Below are 16,480 nucleotides of genomic sequence, written 5' to 3'. Positions count from 1 at the left end.
CAGTCTTCAATGTCGCTGCACGATTGATTACCAGAACATTAAAATTTTCACACATCTCAGAACACCTACGAGAACTTCACTAGATGAAGTCTCACTTCCATAAAGAATAAGCTTCATGCTTTGCTCGACAGTGTATAGTGCAATTCACAGAATGGCACCGATGTTTATCTCAGAGCTCGTTATCCTAACATATTGTTTGCGGGAAACATTTAAAAGTGTCTTTTACACACTGTTGGTAGAGAGCGGGAGACACTTATTTGGTTACTTTTGGTAGAGTGCGAGATATGCCAAAAAACATTATACTGATCGGAATTAGGTTTGCGATTACTTGTAAATAGTATACTGAGGGTCGGGCGGCAGACTGTTTGAGTATAAAAAGGGTCGTGGTTGATGAAAAAACCCACCCGACAACAATGTGCTAAGGTAGTCAACGGAAGGCAGGTAGGCCTTTGATCAGCAAGCACATTAGCTTTCGGCAGACTAGCGGACTAGCTAGACTAGCCCAAACATTGTCCCAATACAAATTTCGATGATAGAGCCTTCGCTGTTGCTGGTCTCGCGGTGTAGAACAACTTACCCCAGAATTTGAGATTCATCCGGAATTCTGCCGAATTCCCATCTAAACTTTTTACGCCGTATAGTATACCCACCTTTTCTGGATCTCTTATGCATAGTAATCAATTTAAATCCAAATTTTCACATTTTATTTTAACTGTAGACACTGATAGCGTTGCGTAGCTATGTAATATGTACACATTTTTTTTTTTTTAATTACCTTACGTCCAAGTGACTCTAAAATCTAGCTACAGCTTTTGCAACACCGTTTATCATGTCCCTACTCAGGCTTCAACTTTATAAGTTTCATAGCCTATGCCTTCTTGTGAGTGGATTAACTCTTTATGTTTAAAGTTACTATAATTTCATGTAATTCATAAGTGAAAATTCTAGGCAAAAACACTCGCTATCTCGCTAGAGGCATGAGGTAATATGTATACGTAGTTCATAAGACAGTCCATTGACGGATGTATGGGTGGTCATCTGTCATATTATTACACTCAAGTCGTTTTCTCAGTGTTGCTGATGAGATAAAGCGAAAATTAACAACAATAAATGCAATGTTTTATCCAGGCAACATAAACATACAAAGAGCATCCAATTGGAAATTCATTACACTGTATATAAAACATTATTATTTAATACCACAGTTTCCTGTAATGGGAGCTGAAATGTCGGATAGAAGAAGTAATGAGTTTACATGTGTTTAACCCAAAAAATGTGTTTTTTACACGACAGTAACTGAAAATCTACATTAGGATTAATCATAATTTTATTCATTATAATATAAATTGAATTTTTTAAGTTTTCAATTCACATGTTTATTTTGAAATAATATGTGTACAGTATGCTTTGGTCTTCCGCCTTAGTGTACCAATGAGTATATTAGCTACCGTACATGTTGTTCCAGGTTCGATTACCACATGGGTCAGAATTGAAATAAGTACATTTTCTCACTGAAGTAAATATGTTACTCGCTGGTATACATGAAGTATAAGACCGATCACCTCATATTTATATAATTTCCAAATTCAAGAAATATTTATTTTCAATTGGTCTGGGCGTTTGCGATATAATTTTCTTGTTCACCCCCCCCATGCTTACTATCCTATCTGCAGACTGGCATCTTAAAAAATCTTTGCTTGTTATTCCTTAGAAAATACATAATAACGGTTCAATACAATCCAGTTTGAAAACTGAGTTATGATATCATTTATATGAAAAAATTGGGACTCTAGCATAGTTGTTAATTAAATATCCCTTTATTCTTCAAGATACATTACAGGCATGTGATTATATTTATGTTCTTCTGTGAGCTCGGTGGCATTTCATTTGTTTTAACTTTGTGTGCACTGGTCTAGAGAAAAAGTGTGCGCGGGGCGACCATGCACTCTTGTGCCGAGCAGGCGGTACAGCTGTCCTCCGCCCTCGCCTCCGCGCCCCGATGTGGTCACATACAGGATGTCCAAGTCCTTAGATCCCCACGATACGGAAGTCACCCTTGAGATTCCCTCTAGTGGGAACGTTTGAAGCAGGCGGCTCAGATGAGGATTCACCTCCAGTATCTGTGGAGAAAATAAAATAAATAAATAAATTAAAAATAAAATAAATTCTTCTTCTCTAGCCTTCTGTTATGTAGGCCTCTTCCGTTTCCTTCCATTTTCTTCGGTCAGTTGCTGTTTGCAGTCAGTTTCTACCCCCCACAGCGGCTATGTCGTCAGACCATCTTTTTTAGGGTCTTCTGACGCCTCTTTTATTCTCCCAAAGTGTCCATTTTAAAATTTTTGGGGTCCATCTTGTCTTGCAATATGTCCCCCCCATTGCTACTTGATCCATGATATTTTAATTCTGTTCATAAAATGAAAAAAACAACAAAAAATACATGTAACAATACAAACAAAAAAAAGAGAAGAATCTTCTCATTCTTTTGCTTGGTGTAGGCCTCGTGGCCTGTTTTTAAGAGGGATTAGCCTTCAGCGATGTCGATTCCCGCTGTCGATCCATCTCTTTGGTGGTCTGCCCGGGAGTCGTCTACCTCGGGGTTCGCCATACAGTGCAATGTGAGAGAGTCTGGATGGTCCCATTCACTTCACATGCGCATACCGTTGTCTCCTTCATTCCCTTCCCCACCTAACGACATCTTCGATCTCGCATATTTTCTTTATCCTGGCGTTCCTTATTCTGTCTCGTAGTCTCTTGCCAGATATGCTTCTTAGAGTCTTCAATGTTATATGATTATATTTGATGTTCTCATTTGGAAGATTACCTTGAAATACTTACCTTACCTGGAAATTACCGTACTTAATGTCGAAAAATAGTAATTAGAATAAGTAACTCTTGCATATCGCTCACTCCTTTCAACGTCATATATCAAAAAACTTCATTTTTCAGGAGATCGTTTTTAAAGTTTAAAAATAGAATAAAATGTATTAAAAATAAATATCGAGCCACTTATTGAGCTTTTTACTGTCCAACAGATTTTTTTAGGTAAAACCTGAATGTTTTTTTACCATTTTACAAATATTTAGTATATTTAAAAAAATAATTAAACAATACCTTTCCTTCAAAATGCAAAAAACAACACTTACTACTGCCCGGTAGCGGGTAAATATTAAGTTAAAAATATGCTGCTGTTGCTGGGATATAATACATTTTCTGGGCATTCCGAAAACATGCACAACTGAAAATTGACGATTTTTGATATATGACGTTGTTGAAAGGAGTGAGCGATATGATAGATGTTTGACATACCATTCCTCCTCCGTAGATGGCAACCCACAAGTTATCATCGGCATCAATAGTCATTCCGTCTGGTACCCCTGTGATGTTGTGGTCAGCGAGGTCGAAGACTGTCCTACGGTTGCCTGTAAAATAACAATATCAACTATTAAAAAAAACATATTTCTGTATGGAAGATTTTCTGTCCGTGCTTAGAATGGAATGGTTGAATCAGACCAACAACTTAGTAATTACAGCTTCAATAATATCATTAATTGATTCGGCAGTCACTTTGTGGTAAAATCTATCCATTCTTAATTTAAGTTTTACTTAGTTAATACCACTATTTCTTAAAATCTACTATGACACATGTTTCGATGCATTCCGCATCATTTTCAAACACCGTATTTTGAAATACTGTGTTTGAAAATGATGCAGAATGCATCAAAACACGTGCCACAGTAGATTTTAAGAAATATTGGTATTTACTAAGTAAAACTTATATTAAAAATTTACTTAATCACTACTTCTGTAGAAAAGGGTGAGGGACATTTGGACACACATAAAATGTTTTTTCACAACATTTTACTACTACTACTACGACCATCACGTCGTTTCTCCGCAGGGGTGGGCAGAGAGGATGGAACGCCACACTCTTCTGTCCTGACATACACTCCTCGCTTCCTTCACATCCATACATCTAGTCGTACATGCCCTCCGATTACACTTTAGGTCTGTCCAAATCCCTGTTTACAAATCTGGATTTCTTCACTTAGCAGTTATTTTTACATTTTAACATAATTCAACAGTTATTCTTATTAAAAACATTTTGGGTGTGTCTAAATTCTTGTTCACATTATCCTTGTCCTCTACTTAGGAGTTATTTTTATGTTTTGATGTCTCAACATACTATATGTAGAAGGATATGGAAGTCTAGGTATTTACAGGGCTTACGACCTGCCATAGGCTGGTTTAAGTGAGACTCGCACATTAAGTGACTTGTGAATTATATGAGATCACTTAAACTGGCCAATGATAGGTCGTAAGCCCTGTAAATACTAAAACTTCCAAATTCTTAAAAATGTTCATGTATGTTGAGGTGTTAAGTTTTTCTTTTCAATGTTTTTAAGTTGTGTCGGGTTGTGGTCCCGTGGTTAGTGTCGCGGACTCTTGATTCAGAGTTCGAACCCACTATACCACAATTTGATACCTATTTATAATAATGAGCCGCTTAGGCTCATAGAAATAGTATGAAATTTAAGCATTTTTGTGAATAATAAAAAAAACACAAAACATTCTCATAAAAAAAAATAAATAAATAAATAAATAATTATTAATCGCTTGATTCGTTCGTGATGAGTAACGAAACAATGAGTGAAGTTTTTTTTCTCAATAGTTTTTCCCGCCTAAGGTTGTTAGTACGCTGTACGCCGTTTGCATTGAAAGGGCTGAACGCATTATTAATCGCTGGAGGCCGACCACATTGTGACTCGGTTTTCTAAGATACTTATTTATTGTTCTCAATTAATATGTACAGTACAATCGTAATCTTAATTACGGGATTGTTATTTATCTCAGGTCGTTTCTTCTTTCCGTTGTGCGTATAGTTCATTGAATAACCTTTTCATGATGGAAGTAAATTAGCTTACATTGTCTGCGTGGATTGGCAAATGATCGCGGTCGCTCTCCTGTTTTATTTAAATCATTTTGCGTGTAACCAAATACTTGTTCACAAATTCTCCAATTAGGAGTTATTTTTTACGTTTTTTTGACATCTCAACATTGATGAAGAAGAATATGAAATTCCGGACATTTTTTTTAATTAAAGGATTTACCCGCAAAGCCTCTACTTTTAGTGGCTTGTCTGCAGGTACGATAGCAAGGATAGGGAAGGTTAATGTGAAAAATGCATTACAAACACCCAGACCTATTGAAAATAAATTTTTCTTGAATTCATTTTGCAATTGGCGGAAATCGAACCCGCGACGCCAGTTTCGCAGTCGAGCGTCTACCCAACTATGCAACGACGCCTGTCAGGGGCTTTTGACCGTCATTGGCTCACTTGCGCATACTGTGTTACGAGTTTGATCAATATAACTAGAAGTTTAAAAAAATTCAGTAAGCGGTACCAGCTTGCAACCGGCGCGCTAAATTTGTATAGCGTGCCTTTGCCGTTGCAGACCCGGTGACATGCAATGCTCGTCAATCAGAAATCAGTGAAATGATCGTTTGAAGAAATAAATCTAAAAACGCATTTTTACCAAATTTAATTTAAGTTTTGTAGGTACCGACATTTCTTGGTGGAACTGCATTTTGTATAATAAAACAACAACTGTATAGTTTTTCCACATAAATTTTATTTAACCAGGAACCGGTTTTCCGGTCGCTGGTCAAATAAAATTATACAGTTGTTTTTTTTTCCAAATGATTTCGATATTTTCTTTTCCCCATAATTTTACCACAGCGAAGCGACTTTTGAGTTGGTATTTTTCGAAAATTTTACTACGTGAATTATTATTAATGTTATCTGAAATTTGTTTGTAAGTAAATATTTTTGAATTAGTGATGGTCGTCGCTTAATGCGAAAATATAATATGTTCAGGATAAGGTAGTAGAGATGTGCCAATATAATTTATTAATTACGAGTAATTTATCGCATCATTATTATGCTTGTTGGCTGTTGGAGTTTGTTCTGCATTACAATTGTAAAGTACACATGATTCAGGATTCATTTTGTATAGAAGGCTGCGACAAAGTACGTCATATATTCAATATCAAACAGATCTGTCGGCACAAGGATATCCGCCACATTGAGCAAATAGTGAAATAAAGCAGTCATAAAACCGGAAATCGAGTTAGATCGGAGACTAGAAAAGAGTGTTTTATCGATTTCATGTATAAGGACGACAAATAGTCAATTTCGTGGTTTTCTGTAACCACTATTTGTATATTTTGTAGTATGTTATTTATTTTTGTTCTTAGGCTCACTCATTTATTAAATTCGTAAAAAAACATATGTGGTACTACGTTTGGGATATTATGGAACCTATTTTCTATTGTATATTCAAGGGACTCGTATATATTAATTAGCAGTTTAAAACTTACACAACCTAAAACGACTACCGGCATGCTACCCAGAGTGCCCTAATATTCTCCTTTTTATCTATAGTAACTATTCTTTGTCCATTTATTTTTCGTATAGCAGGGATGTATTTCCATACCTCCCATGTCTTCCTGATTCTATATTTTTTGTTATTGTTTTCATAATATATTGTGAAATAACTGAAATATCTTAAGGTGGGGACTTACCGGATTCATTTCGTCGTAACGTAACACGTTAGGGCGATTGTCCACCACACGGGATTTCACCATCCGGCAGTCCGGTTTTGAAAAATGAAAACGACAGTTTAGCGTGATCGAATTTACGCGCAACGTGTTCACGCACCGATCCGAAGAAAGATGGACAAAAGCACAAGCCAATCGTCGTTTTAAAACGCTAACTGACGTGCCGGACGGTAAAATTACACGGAATTCCGGCTAGTGGACGAGTGCCCTTACGATGCGAGCATTCGTATAGTCAGTACAGCGAACCGAGCGCTCCATCGATAGTCGGATGCTCGCCGCGAGCGACGTTACGACGTTACGTTACGACGATGCTCCGGTCAGTCCCCACCTTTAGTCTTTTGAAGTTACAAAACTCACTTATGGTTCCGTTCTCGGCCTCGAAGTCGAAGGCGTCGATCTTCCTGGTGGGCGAGTCCACGTAGTACAGTATGGCGCCGTCGGCGGACCAGGCGAGTCCGTTGGACACGGACACGTTGGCCGCCACCTCGGTGACCAGAGGCGAGTCGCCGCCCGCGCAGGCCACCCTGTAGAGGGACGCCTGGTTCAGCTCCACCACCTCGTTCACTTCGGGACCTATGGTGCCTGGAAATGAAAACGGAATCTTGTAGGGACCTATGCTGCCTGGAAATGAGAACGGAATCTTGAAAGGGACCTACGGTGCCTGGAAATGAAAGAGTTTCGTAGAGATGAGGCGGTAGAAGGAAGATGTCCAGGGATGCGGGTTGAAAAAGTGAGGATGCTAGCTTGTGAAAGTTCAGTTTAGTTCAATCCCGTAACACATTGACTGCTATGTCAGCCACCGGTGGCTGGCACAAGGCATTTCAATTGCGTCTCGTCTACCACCGAAGGCTGACACTGTACCTAATATTGACTATATTTGTATTTATAAGGTGCAGAATGTCAACCGTCGTTGTTCGATGTGACGCAATTGAAATACCTTATGTCAGCCACCGGTGGCTGACATGGCAGTCAATGTGTTGATGAAAGGATGGAATAAAAATTTCAATGATGGGGTCTTCGCCATTGCAAGAACCGCGGCGTGTTACAACTTACCCCCGAATCTGAGATATATCTAGAATTCTGGGGAGTTTCGATTTTAACTCAAGACCCACCTTCTCTGTATGTCTTATCCATAATAAACAGATTAAATCTAATTTTTCAAATTAACTTTGTACCCATAGATATTGATTGCATTGCGTAAATGTCAAGTGTAAGAAATTCTAAAGGGCCCTTGAGATGATTTTCGACTAAATCGGCGCTATATAAATTGGTCATTATTATTATACATTACTAAAAGTATATTGCAAAAAAGGCTCAATTTTTGCACCTCAGTAGATTTACTTCATTAAAAAAATACCTTTTTTGATATTGTGCGCACAATAAGAGCTTTTTGTTTCGCTCGAACGACAAGAACTTGGGTTCGTTAATCACACTAAAAATTATACGCGAAGTCGTTCTTGACCCAGCTAGTAAGTCACGCCATCACAGTTCTCAGTTCATTTGTGGCCACGTTGAGTTTTCCTAATCACAAATTCTCGAGGCTTTATGATAGAAAAATTGCACCGAAAATAATTAGTTTCCTACGCAGTTACACGTACGAAGATAGAAAATCACGTAACGCAGTTTTTTCAATGGTACGATAATGCTGTATAAATAAAACCGATATCAAATCGTCCACGTTTATCCTTTTCGTAATCATCGAAAGAAATGAAAAATTCATATTTGATTTGAGTTTTTAAAACGCAGTATCATCATCACAATAATATTCTTAAATATACTGAACAAACCATTATGCTTGTTGTTAAAATTATTCGTATTGTTAGGTAAAACGATTAATTATCTAATAATTGTATGTATAAGGGCATCGTAATGTGTTATTTTCACAGATATTTCAATAATTTTGTTTTTATAAAGAAAAGAGTATTATCTAATAATTTCTTTTAAACATAAATAGTTACCTGGTGAAAATTTGTTTTATAAAGAATAAAATATGTGTACAAAATTGGATCTACTTTACAATTTACATTGAATTAGATTGCTACCTAGAATCAAATTCCGTAAACGCACTATTATTGAAAAGCGATCATATTCATATTCTATATCGAATTCTTTTATAGAATATTCATATTCTATAGCAGAAATGTTTCAAAAGTACTGTATTGCGTTAGTGAAATTTGATTAACGGATATCTACCATATATTTTATAAAACATTCGTCAGTAAAGAGTTTATGTTAAAAAGAAATCTGAAAATACTGCGTTGTGATATCCCTTTAGTATGTTGTAATTTAAGGTATTCACCATCGTTTTTTGTTTGTTATGTTTTCAATGAAAAATATTTATAACTTTTGAAAATGTTCTTTTAACTTCAAAGTATATTTTTCTAATGAAGGAATACCTATTTACTACCAATTCTGAATCGTAAATTCACGATCAGCCCTATGATGCGCCCGCACATCTTCATTGTACCGTGTATTTCCTTACCGACCCACATCTTCATAGTACCGTGTGTTTCCTTACCGACCCACATCCTGCCCTTGCTGTCCACCTTGCCGTCGTTGAGCCTCGCGCCCCGCGGCAGGGGGCCCACGCAGGCGAGGGGGCGCAGCGACGTGGTACTCTGGTTGCCCCCGTCCCACGTGAGCAGCTGCAGCTCGTCCCCTATGCCCACCACGAACACGTCCGGCTGCCCCTTCACGGGCACGATCACGGTCACGTCGCCCCCTGAAAATACAAATCATACAATCTTAAACACTTCTTCAGTTATTTTTTGACATCTCATCAAAGATGAAGAAGAGTATGGAAGTCTGGGCATTTACGGGGCTGGTTTAAGTGATCACTTTACACACGTGTAACATTCACCAATTCTACCCATTATGGACAACCACACTACTCAAATTCTTGGAAGTTCTATATAAATTAAACAATTTTAATACATTATTCTTGAATCACTAGAAATTCACTAGAGATATCTATTGGTGAGATGAAATGAAGCTTTTTATTGAGCAGAAACTCTTTTATTAGTATGTGAGGTCCAAATCCTGGACTATAATCACACACATGAGAAACGCCAGAAAATATTATTTTTATTTTTATTTTTTAAGCTTATAATTTGACCAGATAATTTAGTTACAACATTTTGAGTGTGTCCAAATACTTGTTCATAAAATCTGGATTATCTCCAATTACAGGAGTTATTTTCATATTATTTTTTGTCCTCTCATCAGAATAATTATTCTTCTTCATCTTTGATGAGACGACAAAAAATAATATGAAAATAACTCATGTAATTGGAGATAATCCAGATTTTGTGAACAAGTATTTGGACACACTCAAAATGTTGTAAACTTCTTTAGTTATTTATTAATACATTGGCTACAGTGAATTTGGTAAAGAAAGTTGATGCGTGTGATATTAGATCGCATTGAAGGAAGGATGCCAGAAATGGATCGATAATATTTTTTATATTATATCGACACCTAACCCTTTTGACATTGATCGCAGACGAATCAGTTTGTTGTTTTAAGTAATAATTATTCTTGTAAAATTCTATGAAATCATAAGGCTGCTGGATATCTGTCTACCCCTGCGGAAAATCAGCATATTGTTTTGTTTGTCAATTTTGAACACTACATTAAAATTACTTATTTGAGTGGCTCTTTTAGATACTCTGTAACGTACTACTTATGCAATACCTCAATTTTATAACAGGCTAGTAGTAATTTACGAAAATGGGGGTATATAAATTATCAAAAATTATTATTATTATTAACTGCTACACAGGAAAGCAAACGTGACAAGACGTCACGTATAAGACGTGTTTAAAAAAAATGTACCTATGTGAATTGAAGGTAATCGAAATGCACAAAACTGTGCACACAGCCGCAACATAAGATTTCTGACACGCACAAATATGTGCACGCGTAAATGTGTTATTTCTTCGTTTTAAATACGCGTAAACAATTTGATAATAAAACCATGCATTTAAAATGGATTTATTCGCCGATTAATTGATCTACATATACATCAAGCAAGTTTGAGAAGCCTATCAAGTTTATTTTGAAGAAAAAAAAACGTTTGTGAAACTTATATACCATATATATATATTTTACTCCTCGAAATTTGTGTATAAACTAACTAACCATCACGCCGCTTCTCCGCAGGGGTAGGCAGAGAGAATAGAGCGCCACACTACTCTGTCCTTGCAAACATTCTTCGCCTCTTCCACGTTCATGCATCTCCTCATACATACCCGCCGATTGTTACGACTCCTAACCTTATTTGTGTATATATTTTAATAACTATACTACTTAAAATTTTCGACGACCGGAAATATAAAATACCCTTTTTCTGGGACCGCGGGGAAATAATATTGGTTCGATAAATACCTGCATTCTTCACTACGACATTTCTCGCCTTCTTACACAAAAGGAGTTTCTTAGTATAATATTCAAAATTTTATTTAATCGATTAATATTTATTCATTTATTAATTTTTCTTGGCTCAAATTAGTAACCTTCATTGTATGAAATACAAGTAGGTAGATAAGTGCGGCCATTATGTTATACATTTCGGCCATAGTTCATTGCTGGTTATCTCCCGATACGGCAAAATATATTGCAGGTCGAGCATGCTCAATGGGACTGACTATTTTCGTCAGGTTTGAAGAAAAAACACCCAAGTAAATTAGTACAATTTACGAGGAAACCGTTAGTTTTCAGCCTTGTAAGGTGTTTGCAAGGCCTCTGCTCTGTTTATGGGTTCCAACGTCATACCAATGAAAATTTACAGAATTTAAATAATTGAACAATTTGTACTTAACTTATGCTTTAAAATAACTACATAATTATACTTTCCAATACGAGACAGAAAAATATAACATGAAAATCAATATTTATTTGTTTCTTAATTTATTTAAAAATAAACAATGATCATTTCATTTTTAATTGACGACTAACTAACCATCAGATGGGTTCTCTGCAGTGGTAAACAAAGATAATAGAACGCCACACCGATCTGTCATCTGCAATTAATCTTTACCTCTCCCACGTTCATGCATCTCCTCATACATACCCGCCGATTATTTCGACTCCTAACCCGGCCGCTTTCAAGTATTTGACACACCTGATCATGCCAAGTTTTTCTCGGTCTTCTGCTCCCATTTCTAACTACATCCGCCTCATAAATTAGTTTTACTGTTTTTCTTCGGTCATTCGATTCACGTTATTCAGTAATTTATTATTTAAATCATAATGACATTTTAACAAGAAATTATGTTAAATTAAATGTCCTTGTTTTGTTACGAAAAAAAACGAACTTGATTCTCCTGATGTTGATTAGCAATTTTTTCGTGTTCTTTCATATAAATGTCTAAATTAAGAAATGCGTTTATTTAAGTATTTTCCATATTCAAGTTTATTTTTCTGACAGAATTACCGATAGTTGGTTAGTCTTCGCTTACCGATTGTACATTTGGTGATGTTGCTAGACTCGGGGTGGTATCTCCACACTTCCCCGCTGGGAATGTCCACCCAGTAGAGGGCCTGGTGCTCATCGCTCCAGTGCGGCCCCTCTCCATGAACGACGGCTCCAGACACCTGAGATCAGGAAGAATTTTCAAATCGATTCAGTGGACTGTATTTTGCACGATCATGTCTTACTGTGTGAGGTGTCGATATGATAAAACTTAAATACCATTTTTGCGTCAGAAAAAAGGCAAAAATGCACATAATGATCGTTTTTACAATTTTTTCACTATTTCGTAAATTCCTAGTTTTAATTTTGTTCAAAACTATTTCAAATTTTACGAGTACATATCGCTCACTCCTTTCAAGAACGTCATAAATAAAAAAAACTTGATTTTTTAGGAGAACGTTTTTAAAGTTTAAAAATATAATACAATGTATTAAAAATAAACATCAAGCCACTTATTAAACTTTTTATGTGCAACAGATATTTTAAGGTAAAACCTGAAGGTTTTTTTCTCCATTTGAAAAATATTTAGCATTTAAAAAATAATAATTAAACAATACCTTTTCTTCAAAATACAAAAACAACACTTTCCGCCCTGTAGTGGGTAAATATTAAGTTAAAAATATGCCATTTTCTGGGCATTCCGAAAACACACACAACTGAAAATTAGTATTTTTGATTTTTGACGTTCTTGAAAGGGGTGAGCGATATACGATATTAATAATAAACCAAGAAATTGAGAATGTGTTTTTATTTTTGATAATATTATAAATAATAACAAAAAATTTAATGGATTGACGGTTTTATTGATATTTAAAAAATGCAATTTGTAAATATGTATATAAAATAATTTCGGTTAGTTTTGATGAATCATAGTAAATTTACGGTTTTGAATACAAAACACTTACACAAAAAAGTAATGAACCATCGCCCGCCTCTTCGCAGGGAAAAGCAGAGAGGATAGAACGCAACACCAATCTGTCTTTGCAAACAATCTTCGTCTTTTCCACATACGTGCATCTCCTCATACATACCCATAGATTATTTCGACACCTGGCACTAACAAGTATTTGAAATATGTACTTGATCATGCCAAGTTTTCCTCGGTCTTCCTCTGCTGCTATTTTCAACTAAATTATTATTATTATTAAAAATATTATAACATTCGAATAAATTTAGAATGAAAGAGGTTTCAACATTCGCACAGCGATATTACAAGTACTTTAATCAACTTGATCGTAAATAAATATAACAACTTAAAATAATAACACAATACTATTAAATTTAATAAGCAAGAACTTGCCATAACTATATTTGCTTATCTTGCCGCTTGTATATAATTTATTGTTATCTCTCATCTATAAATTATTGTGATTCGAATATCGATTTGAAAAGAAAAAAAAAACTTGCCTACCAGTTTGTTTGCGTGATAGGAATATCGACATATCCTCCAACAAATAATGCTGCATCTACAAAATCGTCCATTTTTACGCTATAACTAATAAATAGTAAATAAACAACCATTTGTTTTTAATTGGGCACAATGACTCTATTTGGTTGCTGTCATACAATCGGTAACCTTAGACTGGTTTTTGGAATACGTCTTTTATTTTGCCAAGTCATCGGTCTTCTTCTGCTTCTAATAACAACCACATTCAGACCGAGGAAAACTTGGCATGATCAAGTATTTCTAATACTTGAACGTGGTCAGGTCAGAAGTCGGAATAATCAGACCAGTCTGATAATGTAGATATCGACGAAACCCGGTCACTGGTCAAATAAAACATATGTGGAAAGCTATATAGTTATTTTATTTAAAAAAATATTAGGGTGAAAAATCACTTATATTTATGTAGCCCACCTTAAATATTAAAAAATATTTTTAGTATATAAATTCAAAAAAAAAAATAAAAATATCCAATATAAATTCTTTTAAGAAATCGGGCGTGGAAAGACGTGTTATCTCTTCGGCAGTAGGCCGGTGAACGAATTCTGTGTTTGCAAATATCCCCTTAATACATAAATGATTATTCGACGTACATACAATTGAGGTTGTCTTGTATAATTTTTAATCTCGTTTTAAGTATACTCAACTCTGATTGATGGTCGTTTCATGCTGAATGGACAAGAAATACCAGTTTTTTTGCTCGTGCTGTGTATATTGTATGCAAATCGCGCGCGAGCTTCGGACAATATCGCGTTACGTCGTCTTATTTAACAACGGTCGAGATTTTTTTTGTCTTACATCGACTAATTATCGTTTTTACAAGGTTATGTGTATCTGTAATCGTCGAACAATTTTAATCGATCATTACAAGTGATTTTTAAAATGATTTTTTAGTGTAATCTGTAATTGTCGATGTTTTGTGCGTAGCGCCGTGGAAAAATGCTGCAATCAGAATTTATAATAATAAAGAAACTCTTATCTGTTTCAAAATAATATAAAATTAAAATTATTATTTCAATATAGTGAGAAAATATACTAAATCTAGAAATTTCTATTACGTTCATTCGCATATCTGGCTATTTATTAAACAGGATTTATTGGGTTCTTTACCATATTGGAACTTTTTTTTATATTTGATTCCGAGATGTAGTGGTTTGCACATTTGACTATCAAACACAAGGGTTCGTTTCTTAACCAGGTCAACATAGATGTGGGTGTATTTTCATTTTATTCATTTAAAAAAATACACTAGATTAGTACCTGAAGCGCGAAACATTTTTTAGTAATTTACTTATCCAAATTAACTTCGTGTCATAAAAAGCGTCATACATGATAGGAGATTTTTGTTTTTGAAGAGAAACGCGATAAAATTACACTTTTTTGCTGTAAAATTTCTTATAAACTGTCGATGTCTGTTGAAAAATGTTTGTTTGATCATTCGACCGTGTTTTTGTTATTCTATATTTCGTTTAAATCATACATGAGGGGATTTTTGTTTTTGAAGAGAAACGCGATAAAACTGAACTTTTTTGTTGTATAATTCCTTATAATCTATCGTTATTCGTTCAAAAATCTCCGTTTGATCATTGGACCATGTTATTGTTGTTATTCAAAATTTCGTTTGAATAATACATAACACGCTATTTTTATTTTTGATGAAAAAACACGATAAAATTGCACCTTTTTGTTGTAAAATTTCTTATAATCTGTCGTTGTCTGTTGAAAAATATCCGTTTCATCATTCGACCGTGTTTTTGTTGTTATTCTAAATTTCGTTTTAATCATATATAACAGATTTTTCTTTTTGAATAGAAACGTGATAAAATGGCACCTTTTTGTTGTGAAATTTCTTATAATCTGTAGTTGTCTGTTGTAAAATGTCCATTTGATCATTCGACCGTGTTTTTGTTATTCTAAATTTCGTTTGAATTATACAAAACAGATTTTTCTTTTTGAAGAGAAACGCGATAAAATGGCACTTTTTGTAAAATTTCCTACAGGCTCTCGTTATCCGTTGAAAATGGCCTTATTTTCGACTGTTTTTGGTTGTTGTTGTTATTCTAAATTTCGTTCGAATTTGAGGTACAGAAAAATAAAAATGAAATTACCTGTTCGAATTTAGCGGGCGGAGGTTGCGCGGTCGCGCACAACGCCAGCCCGAGAACTAACCAGAGGCACGACATATCGGCAGGTAATCACCGTGTAACTGACCGCGGACGGAGCGAATCGCCTATTTATACGGGACCAAAAACTGACGATAAATATTACGCGGTCTATCGCGGATGTGCCCGGCGGCTGGTGGATGGCGGGCATGAACTTCGCAGATTGCATATCTGTCTGTTGTCTATGCTGTCACGTTGATTTGTTTTACAACATATTCACATACTAATAAAAGAGTTTCTGCTCAATAAAAAGCTTCTTTTCATCTCACCACGTCTCTAGTTAAGTTCTATTGATTCAAGAATAATGTTTTAAAAATTGGTTCATATATATATAGAACTTCCAAGAATTTGAGTAGTGTGGTTGTCAATAATTGGTAGAATTGGTGAATGTTACACGTGTGTAAAGTGATCACTTAAACCAGCCTATGACGGTCGTCAGCCCCGTAAATGCCCAGACTTCCATATTCTTCTTCATCTTTGATGAGATGTCAAAAAATAATATGAAATAAAAATGTTTAAAGAATGATTATTTAATTATAGTCATACATTTTAAAACAACAGTTCTTGCTTTGGGTCACATTGGAGAACTTTAATAAAGTTTGAAAATTATCGTTTCATTTTTAAACCATGTTTTCTTTGCAGTCTTGTAAGATTATTACTATTGTAATTTGACCAGTAATATTGTGTAACTCTTAAAAAAAACATCTTAAAAGACTAATGAATTATTTTGCCTTGAATTTAAGGTCATTCTATAAAATACAATTTTACTGGTTTTGTCACATG

The 16,480-nt window shown here is 35.2% G+C and overlaps 2 protein-coding genes across 3 annotated transcripts in view; one reads left to right on the top strand and one right to left on the bottom strand.

Moving 5' to 3' along the window:
* The window catches only part of mor (SWI/SNF- related protein mor), a 44,007-nt gene that overhangs the window by 4,250 nt on the left and 23,277 nt on the right, over positions 1 to 16,480 (top strand). The gene's annotated exons all lie outside the window — the stretch shown is intronic.
* On the bottom strand, positions 1,792 to 15,743 carry LOC148310356 (regucalcin-like). The gene is made up of 6 exons (XM_088258579.1): positions 15,644 to 15,743; positions 12,078 to 12,213; positions 9,137 to 9,340; positions 6,976 to 7,200; positions 3,307 to 3,419; positions 1,792 to 2,120 (listed from the first exon to the last, which is right to left on the bottom strand). The coding sequence occupies exons 1-6, from the start codon at positions 15,716 to 15,718 to the stop codon at positions 1,893 to 1,895; spliced, it is 981 nt and encodes a 326-aa protein (XP_088114705.1). The 5' UTR covers positions 15,719 to 15,743; the 3' UTR covers positions 1,792 to 1,892.

Source organism: Brachycentrus maculatus, unplaced genomic scaffold (genome assembly GCF_059751285.1).
Source record: "Brachycentrus maculatus isolate JH-2025_06_01 unplaced genomic scaffold, ASM5975128v1 h1tg000099l, whole genome shotgun sequence".
NCBI lineage: Eukaryota > Metazoa > Arthropoda > Insecta > Trichoptera > Brachycentridae > Brachycentrus > Brachycentrus maculatus.
The sequence above is the reverse complement of the archived record's forward strand: the minus strand, read 5'-3'. Positions and strand labels throughout refer to the sequence as shown.